Raw genomic sequence first — 10,088 nt, forward strand, 5'->3', positions numbered from 1 at the left:
GGGTTAGTACTGTCTGTAAAGAGCCGTGAAGCCTGTGACAACTCTTGTGTCTCATTGGCTGTGTCTTGTCTTGCTTGCAGGTGCTGTTTGATGACATTGGGCAATCTCTGATCAGACTTTCCAGCCCAGGTCTTCATTTCCAACTCATTGAGGCCTTTCTGCAGTTCTTGGGCGTGCCTTCCGGTTTTCTTCCTCCAGCCTCCTGCCTTTACCTGGCCATGGACGAGAGCAGCGTCTTTGATAGTGAACTTTATGATGAAAAGCCCTTGACCTACTTCAACCCTTCATTTTCGGGCATTAGCTGTGTTGGCTACATGGAGCAGTTGGGCTGTCCTCGCTGGACCAAAGGTCACAGCCGAGAGGGCGAGGATTTTATCCGCAATGTCTTCCACCTTGTGCTGCCTTTGTTCTCAGGCAAGCAGAAGTCTCAGCTCTGCCTCTCCTGGTTGCGGTATGAGGTTGCCAAGGTAACTGCAGCTGCCTCCTCCCTCATTTCATGTCAGTGTCTCAGGGGATCACTCCAGATACATGCCCCCGGCGTCATTGGCAGTGGCTCATGCCTTCACCACAGATGTGAAGGAAGGCAGGCAGGAGACAGTCCAGTGCTTGGTCTGTTGTTGGCGATTATCCAGGCACTTAGTGCTAAGAACCAGCGTCAGCCTAAGCAGGGTTAGAGGATCTGGGGCTCAGGGCAGGAAAATAAGCTGCTTGTGCTCTGTGGCTGTCGGCCATGCAAGGTGAGGTCCCAGACTCTGCTCTGCCCTCTGCTGGCCAGTATTAATACTTCCTTCTCACGGATAATATGTTCTCAATTCATTTAAAAAAAAATACATGCCGGGCGGTGGTGGCGCACGCCTTTAATCCCAGCATAATCCCAGCACTCGGGAGGCAGAGGCAGGCGGATCTCTGTGAGTTCGAGACCAGCCTGGTCTACAAGAGCTAGTTCCAGGACAGGCTCCAAAACCACAGAGAAACCCTGTCTCGAAAAACCAAAAAAAAAAAAAAAAAAAAAAAAAAAATACATATGCCTTGGTAATTTCATACATGTATACAATGTATTTAGATCACATCTACAGAGTTCCCCCAGCTCTTCATGGAACCCCCACTTCCACTTCATGTCTTCCATCTTTTAATATATAAGTCCTAAAACTATCTGCAAGGTCCCAGACTCTGCTCTGCCCTCTGCTGGCCAGTATTAATACTTCCTTCTCACGGATAATATGTTCTCAATTCATTTAAAAAAAATACATATGCCTTGGTAATTTCATACATGTATACAATGTATTTAGATCACATCTACAGAGTTCCCCCAGCTCTTCATGGAACCCCCACTTCCACTTCATGTCTTCCATCTTTTAATATATAAGTCCTAAAACTATCTGCAGCTAACATATACCAGGTTGTAGGAAAATTGTGTCTTTGAAAAGTTCCATTCACTGGATGACTGAGTCATGAAAAACATGGAAGAGAGATATGGGGTCCCAGTATATTTCATTGTTTTCAGCCCTCAGTGAGCTCTTGTCTTGGACAAAAGAGCATTGTGGCCCATCTCTTGGAGATGAATATTTGGAATGGGTTGGGCCTGTTGGGAGTTCAAGTGAAAACCAGGTTGTGTGCATGCTGGCACCTGTGACCGTGGTAAACCCCAATTTCATTTCTAGTTCAGGGAGCTGGTGTTAGCCAGATTTGACAGGAAGTGTGGGACTGCTGCCTTGGCAGTGCCTCCTCAGCCTGACAGGACAAAGGAAGTGCGTGGGGGACCCAGTGTTCTTTTCTTTTTGCTATAGGTCATTTGGTGTCTACACACTAAAAAGAAGCGATTAAAGTCTCAGGGAAAGAACTGCAAAAAACTAGCCAAGAATCTCCTTAAAGAGCCAGAAAACCGCAACAACTTTTGCCTCTGGAAACAGTATGCACACCTGGAATGGTTGCTTGGCAACATAGAGGATGCCAGAAAAGTGTTCGATACAGCACTCAGCATGGCAGGCAGCAATGAGCTGAAGGACCGTGAACTCTGTGAACTCAGTCTGCTTTATGCCGAGCTGGAGATGGAACTGTCGCCTGACTCCCGAGGAGCGGCCACAGGCCGAGCTGTCCACGTGTTAACGCGACTGACTGAGAGCAGTCCCTACGGGCCCTATGCTGGGCAGGTTATGGCCACTCAGGTTCTGAAAGCCCGAAAAGCTTATGAACGCGCTCTGCAGGACTGTCTGGGACAGACTTGTGCCTCAGACCCAGCTCCTGCAGAGTCCTTGGACTGCCTGGGGAGCCTGGTCAAATGCTTTATGCTTTTCCAGTATTTGACTGTCGGGATCGATGCTGCTGTGCAGATATATGGACAGGTGTTTGCCAAGCTGAAGGGCTCTGTTTTCCCGGAAGGCCCTGGCCCGGAGGACAGTGCCAGGTCCCAGAGTTTGAGCAATGTTCTCGAGGCCGTTACCCTGATGCATACCAGTCTGCTGCGATTCCACATGAACAGTAGTGTGTACCCTCTGGCTCCACTTCGAGAGACGCTCTCAGAGGCTCTAAAGCTGTACCCAGGCAACCAGGTTCTCTGGAGGGCATATGTACAGATTCAGAATAAGTCCCACAGTGCTAACAAGACCAGGAGATTCTTGGACGTAGTCACCAGGTCTGCCAAACACTTGGAGCCGTGGCTGTTTGCCATCGAAGCCGAGAAGACGAGGAAAAGACTGGTGGACTCTGTTCAGAGGTAATTATGCAGTCTCTGCATGGGCCTCCAGGCCTTTAGGGATGGTTTCTGTTCCCAGCCCCTTGCCAGGTCTCAGGCCTGCAGACGCAGACAGGGCACAGGCCCTGCACACCTGCGCGCTGCTCTAGATGTTTCCGCTAACAGACTGAAAAGTGAGAGAGACACTTAGGAAGTAACCACTGGTGACCGTTACTGCGCCTGGCCTGGACCTGACCCTTGTTTCTGGTGTACTGAGATGTAATGAGAGCATTGTGCTGTCATCCATGGACTCTAGAGCTTAGACTTGTCACCTGGGTGACTTTGGGTAAGCACTTCATCTCTTGGACAGTTTCCGCTTCTGTCAAATGAGAATCATGGAAGAATTGACCTCATGGTCCTCTCAGGTCCAGTGCGGCAAGTGTGTGGCCCGAAGCTGGTCCAGTGCTCTGAGCTTGTGGTTGCATTCATTGAGAATGGCGCCATGCTCCACATGCCGTCTTTGACATAGCTAAAGGTCGTCCTGGAAACATGTAGACCAGGAGTCATGTTTCTGGAATATGTGCTGCTGCTTCACGTTGGGCATATACGTTAGGATTGCTCTTAAAGATACCTCATTTTGCTTGGGTTTTGTTTATTCCGTTGATAGTTTCTTCACTCCCTCTGAGTCTTGTCTACTTTAAATTGAAAGACCTTTTTCTGACCCCAAGGAGGACTTTGCATTCTGATTACAGGGTGGGTTTGTGTGTGATTCCTGGGCAGGCTCAGCATAGTACAGGAACAGCTCTGGCCAGTGTCTGTGTCCAGTCACACCCGGGGACAGTGCTTCCCTGAGAGACTGATGGATAGCTGGTGCTGACCTTTGTCGTTGCTGGTCTGTCTTCCTGCTGTGGTGCTGGGAACAGAATTTGTCTTAGAATAACCTGAGTTCTTTCCTTGCAGGGTAGGTGGTAGAGAGGTCCACGCCACCATCCCAGAGACTGGCCTTACGCATCGGATCAGGAACTTGTTTGAAAATGCAATTCGGAGCGACAAGGGCAGCCAGTGCCCCCTTCTGTGGAGGATGTATTTGAATTTTTTGGTAAGAAAATATTTTTTGACACTCTTGTTTTGTCAAAGCCCTGTGTCTGAATTTATGACTAGGACAGATGCAGCTGTCTGTAGCCCCTGCCTGGAAAGGAGTCTGTTGTCACCCCTCACTTTGGCACTGGTTAATCTTTATTGAGCCCAGTTGAGTAGTGTCCTCTCCTTCAAGATACCTGGAGAATGGAATTCAGGAGTAATCACTGGGCTTTTGTTTTCTCTGAATTGACTTCTTAAAAATTGCAACTTGGAAAATGTCCAGGGCTTTTCATTTTAAAGAAACTGATATTCTTGCCACTCGATCATAGAATTTGCTGGTCTTTATTTATTTGATTTTGTTATTAAACGATAAGGTTAAGTCAAGAATGTGAAGTTTTGAGTGGGACGTGGGGCTCCAGAGCACCGGCCCTGCGTTCAGCCTCAGCACCACTGGAGAGGAAGGCAGGGGAAGACAATCTGGCCTAGCTTAGAAGTCACGTGGGTGCCTTTCCCAGGGACCCAGAGGACATGTTACCTAGGACAGCTTGGAGCATGCTGGGAAAATGGGCACATTCGTAGGTCGGAGCTATGCCAGTCCTCATCACCAGGGGTCACACCTTCATCTTCATGAAGTCTTTTGTGTCTAGATGTATTCCCATGGTATGTGCGTGTGTTCATATGTGTTGCATGTGGAGGCCAAATGTTAGCCTTGGGCGTTATTCCTGAATAGTCTGAGGGTTATTCCTCAGGTCTATTCACTCCCTCCCCCCCTTTTAAAATTGAAATAGGGTCTTTCGCTTGGTTTAGAACTTGTCAGATAGACCAGGCTGGCTGGCCTGAGAGCCCCAGATCCCTGTCGCTGCCTCCCCAGTGTTGGTTTAACAAGTCTATGCACCACACTCATCTTCTTTTTGTTTTTTCACACAGTGTTCTAGGAATCCTGTTCCTACTTCACTTTACCAGCTGAACTGTGTCCCCAGCACTTTACCAGCTGAACTGTGTCCCCAGCACTTACAGTACTTCTTTAGACCCAGAAGCCCAGGTTTATGGCTGACTTCCATGCGGAACAGAGGGTTATATGCAGAAATGGTATTTGTGGTGCGTCCTGATTTGACTGCCTGGCAGCCTGGCGCAGCTAGCAGGAGAATCTGGTTTTAGACAGACCTCTCCCTGACTTGCCTGTCTCCCTCAGTCTTTCCAAGCCAAGGAGGAAGCTTTAGAGTGAGCAGGGGGCACTTGTGCATTTGCCAGTTTCATGTCCCCAGTGTGCAGATGAACACAGGGAAGGGGCATTTGCAGAATTTTTACCGAGGCTGCAATGAGCCAGGTTTGCGTGGGTTGTCTACAAAAAGCTGCTGTTGACTTGAAAGGTCTGGCCCTTAAGGAATCTGTGTCTTTGATGAGGTTGTGCAAAGCAAGGACTGATTAGAGCAGTGACATGGCCGGGCTGTTACTGAGGCAGCTGGGTAGGCTCCTAGCACTCTGTTAATTACTACAGGAAAAAGGACAAAAAAGCTCAATTACGAGTTGCGGTCAGCAAGTGGGGGGTTTGGGAGAGACTGCTGTGACAGGCCACTGGAGGGAGGGAGGCTTGTTTGTATACTGGGGCCTCTGGGTGGTGTGTAGACATGCAGTCTGTTAGTTTTCCCCTGCAGAAATATTGAGGACAACAAAGCCTACTGTTGATTGAATCAGACAGCAGCTAAGTTTTCCTACGTAAGTTGGCAGATGGCAGCCTCAGTTTGAGGGACGTTCCAGCTGTTACTCTGTACACATCAGCACTTTGAGCCAAGCTGCTGGTGTTGAGAAAGTGACAGTTTTGTCCATGACTCTGGTTGTGTTCCTACACAGCAGCGAAGGACATCTGAGTAGACAGCCAGTCAGCCGTTATGTGACCAGCTGTGGCATTTCTGGGCTATCCCCATTAGATTCTCTTTACCTTCCATGTAGTTTGCTGTTCATCTCTTGTCTGCCCATTTAGAAAGGCCTTCATTTTCAAGGCTGGTGGGAGAGGGAGACTGCATGGCTTTCCTCCCAGCACGAAGGACGAACCCCTCCTGAGCCTCAGTCTCACCTCAGGAGGTCACACAGGCAGTACTAGAGAGAGGAGACTCCTACATCTGGGGAGGGTGATTCCAGTTTATGTAAATGGCTTAAAAAATGACATGAGCAAACAGATAGTAGTTGATGCGTGTGTTTTGAGGTTAGGGTCAAATTTTGCAAAAGCCTGAAGGCTTTGTCCTTTTATTTTTTTGAGAGCTGTTGTATCCACCATCTGAAGGCACACATCAGCTGGGAAGGCATGAAAATGCCAAAGCAGGTGATTATAAAACTCTATTTAGCTTCTGCAGAAGGTCCTAGCTGGGCTGGAGGTAGCTGCCCCCTGTGGAGAGCAGACCGTGTGTGAGTGCTGGTTCCTGGGCTAGAAAGTGAAGCCTCTGTGTAAGCTCTCCTTCCTCTGCACCAGAAGGACTCAGACACTCAGAGACAGGGGTAGTGTGCCAAGCCAAGTCCATCTATTTTTTTCCCATCCAGTTTTTCTAAAGAGAAATTGCCCACTGAGAAGTAGATTGAGCAAGGAAGTGGGAGATGCACACTTCAAATCAGCCTCCCTAGGATGGGGATTTGGGATATTCACGGGGTAAAGAAACACGGGAACATGCTGCATGGGAAAGGTGATGCATTGTCTGCACTGTGCAGTCAGACCTCACAGTTCTCCTCGGGATGCTGTTCTCAATATGCGGAAGTGTGGCCTGAGGGCTGGAGTGTTCTCAGCCTCCTGATGTGCAAGGTCACACTAATAAGACACATGAAGAGCCATGGCCGTATCAAAAATGGCTTTCGAGCCCCTAAACAGTAACTTGGTAACACATCAGAGGTGCTGTCTGTAGCTACACTAGTAGGAGACTGATAACACAGTCAGCTGTGGGACTCACAGAACTGGTGACTTACAGCCAACTGAAAACAGGCAGCTAGAAGTGAGAAGCACTGGTGTGGCGACAGGCCAGCTGCAGTTGGTGGCAGGTCATCATTAAAGCTGGGGTCCTGACCTCCTGGGTCTAGGAGATCATTTGATAGCTGCATGTTGGAGAAGGGCTCTCCCATCCTCAAAAGATGCTTTTGAGCAGCAAAACATCCACATTTACAGTAGTAAGCCCTTCCTTTAGTGAACGCCTGGTGCACGATTGTGTTCACTAGTCAAGGCTGTGGCTTTGGAGCAGCTCCCTTCTTTGTTAGCTGTCCTTCCTTTGGTTTGCATAGAGTCTGTGAGTGCTCTGGGATGTTCTTGGTCTGCCTGTGGAGACATGATTTCCTAGGTACAATACTGTGGGGTAACAGGGAGCTCTGGGAAGGAAGGGCTGACCCTAGCATGTTTCTATGAGCAAGGACTCAGTAGACATGAAGAAGGTAGGGTCAGAAGATGCGGGTAGCGTCCAGGAGAAACTGTTCTAAGAGGGGCAGGTGCATGCAAGGCCACGCCTTAGAGTGTGACATCATGGAAGGAAGGCAGGCTCTCCTGACTCTGGGTCCTTCCACACCTGATCTGGGTAGGCAGCTTCCTGTGGTGACTTAGGAAGGAAATGCCAGAGAGAGTTCCTATGTGAGGCTAGCCTCCTTGTGCCTGTGCTTACTGGTGTCCAGGATTAGCTGTCCATGACTGAGAAAGTGCAGAAACACAACATAATTTTCTTCTTCCAATAAAAGAAAAAAACAAAGGCTTCCACTTAGTGTACACACACACACACACACACACACACACACACACACACACACACACACACACACCAGTTCCAGGAGATCCAGTAGAGCAGCCTAGGTGAGAGCTGTAGAGGCCAACATCAGGCTACCTCTAAGGTAGAGTGGCCTTCTAGGCTCTGACAGAAACTTTTAATAAGCAGTGGGCAAATTTGCCTTTGAATCTTTAGTCACTGTTTTACTTTAGTCTTCTTCCTTAGTCCAGGCTGGTTTAGGATTTGTCATCCTCCTGCCTCAGCCTCCCTATGTGGATGTGCCGTCATCCTTGTCTTGAAGGCCTTTCAGAGAAATGACGTAAGTAGTACCCAGGGGTCCTGGCTATTTCTCTCTGAAGGTAATTTTCACAAAATGGCAGATCATTTTCCATGCTTAAGGATCAGCCTCCCCTCATGGACCTGTCTCATCCTAAGCACTGTCACCAACACCTAGACACAAGGCTTCAGAAGTTAGCAGTGTTGAACGATCTAACACAGCCGTGGCCTAGAGCATTCTCTGGCACCTGGGAGCCATCCCACGGGTTGTCAAGATGGTGTCAGCCCACACAGACCAGCTTTGGTATCTGAGGGCAGGTGCATACTGCACTGTAGCCTCAGCCTCCCTGCCTCCTCCACTACCCACCTTAAACCATCTCTCTCCCTAACTTAGGTTTCCTTAGGAAACAAGGAGAGAAGCAAAGGTGTGTTCTACAAGGCCCTCCAGAGCTGTCCCTGGGCAAAGGTAAGCTTTCAGTTTAAACACGGGGCTGTCTTCAGCTTCAAGGACCTTCCTGCGGGCCTCGGCCCAGAGGTGTTAGGGTGTGGCCTTGCAGGGCAGTGCTGTAATCCAAAGGCTTTTCCTAGTGACACTGTCCTGAGATGGGGCTCCATGGGGTTAGCCGCTTTCCCAACATTCCCCTGCGGTGCCCAGATGCCCATGTCCTACTCAGATGACGAGGTGTTGGGAAACCAAACAGGGTAAACTGTAGTGCTGCCAACCCTGCTGGCCACATACAGTGAGGGCTTCACTCTGTATCTGCTGCCATTTGCAGTTTCCTCTGGACATGCTGAGCGGGGCAGGGACGGCTGGGACCCTCCTTGCTCTTGCTCCAGCCTCGCGGCCAGTGTTGGTCTTTCTCTGCCGCTAGGTGCTGTACATGGATGCCATGGAGTACTTCCCAGATGAGCTGCCGGAGATCCTGGATGTGATGACTGAGAAGGAGCTTCGTGTACGCCTGCCCCTGGAGGAGCTGGAGCTGCTGCTGGAGGACTAGAGTCAACCTCCGAGGAACGGAGCCAGTGAGGACAGTGGGGCCCAGGAGAGCTCCAGCTGTGCACGGGCTTACTCCACTGTTTGGGTGGGGTTTGGACTTACTGTTTTACATATTATATATGTGATCAACTATGTACAGATGGAGCCAGGCCAGTGATAAACCTTTTATGGTCGAGATGTGTGCAGCTTTTTATTCCTTCTGCTCCACTCTGTGCATTCGACACTGGCCTGTCGCACCGCATGTGTTTATGATCCCGGGCTAGGCCTCTGACCCCAGCCACAGGCCTGGCTTGACGTTGAGACTTCCTCCCGCTTTCCCTGGGCTGGTAACCATCCAGCACAGTAGATGGTTATTTAAGCGTTTCCTGTCTTGCTCTGGTGACCAGCAACGTTTACAAGGGCCTTTGGGTCTGCCAGGCACTGCTCAGAATCTGCCTTCCATCAGAATCCAGGTGCCCATGTGCTCAGCGGGCAGGGTACCACCACCCTCTGCAGGAAGCTAGAGCAGTCTGAACTATGACCTTTTTTTTTTTGGATTTTTCGAGACAGGGTTTCTCCGTAGCTTTTGGTTCCTGTCCTGGAACTAGCTCTTGTAGACCAGGCTGGCCTCAAACTCACAGAGATCCGCCTGCCTCTGCAGGTCAGCCAGGCAATGGTGGCACATGCCTTTAATCCCAGCACTCAGGAGGCAGAGGCAGGCGGATCTCTGTGAGTTCGAGGCCAGCCTGGTCTACAAGAGCTAGTTCCAGGACAGGAACAAAAAAGCTACGGAGAAACCCTGTCTCGAAAAATCAAAAAAGAATCCCAAATAAAGTGGGTTATCTGAGCAGGCCCAGTATGGTCTGAAAGTCGAAGGGGACAGACGCAGGAAGATGGAGAGGCCTGGGGTACAGGAGTAAGAGGCTTCTACAAGCTGCAAAAGGTCCTCGAGTGACAGCACAAGCTGGCCTCTGCCCTGCGGCTACAAGGAACTGAATTCTGCCAACCTGGACCTCAAGGAAACTGGTTCACTGCTTGAGCTTCCAGAGAGGAGTGCAGTGAATACCAAGGTTATAGCTTTCTGAGTGGTCTTTTGACTGTAGTTTAAACTAAGGCATGGTGGCTACAGAAAAGGAATATGTCTTCTCTGCACATCCACCTGCCACCTGATGGCTCTGAGGAGCCGTCTACTAAGAAAGAATACGGTGTGCTGAGGTTTCTGAACCCGGAACAAAGGCAGGCACCAAAGGGCTAAGATTATTCACTGATTATTTCTTTTAGGGCTCCTCAGCCTCATGGGAACATGTACTGCCCACTGTGGAGCCCTGCAGTCCACAGAGCAAAGCGGTCTGCG

General features: G+C 49.7%; 1 protein-coding gene across 2 annotated transcripts in view; it reads left to right on the plus strand.

The window, feature by feature from the left end:
* Nrde2 (NRDE-2, necessary for RNA interference, domain containing) overlaps positions 1-9,236 on the plus strand; it is a 35,592-nt gene extending 26,356 nt beyond the window's left edge. For both annotated transcript variants that reach the window (XM_057783219.1, XM_057783220.1), the window contains 5 exons: positions 81-467; positions 1,788-2,713; positions 3,632-3,770; positions 8,153-8,224; positions 8,631-9,236. In XM_057783219.1, the coding sequence (XP_057639202.1) occupies positions 81-467; positions 1,788-2,713; positions 3,632-3,770; positions 8,153-8,224; positions 8,631-8,756 (1,650 nt within the window). In that variant the 3' untranslated portion in view covers positions 8,757-9,236. The remainder of the gene's footprint in view (positions 1-80; positions 468-1,787; positions 2,714-3,631; positions 3,771-8,152; positions 8,225-8,630) is intronic.
* Positions 9,237-10,088: the final 852 nt, after the last annotated feature.

Source organism: Chionomys nivalis, chromosome 10, assembly GCF_950005125.1.
Source record: "Chionomys nivalis chromosome 10, mChiNiv1.1, whole genome shotgun sequence".
Classification (NCBI taxonomy): domain Eukaryota; kingdom Metazoa; phylum Chordata; class Mammalia; order Rodentia; family Cricetidae; genus Chionomys; species Chionomys nivalis.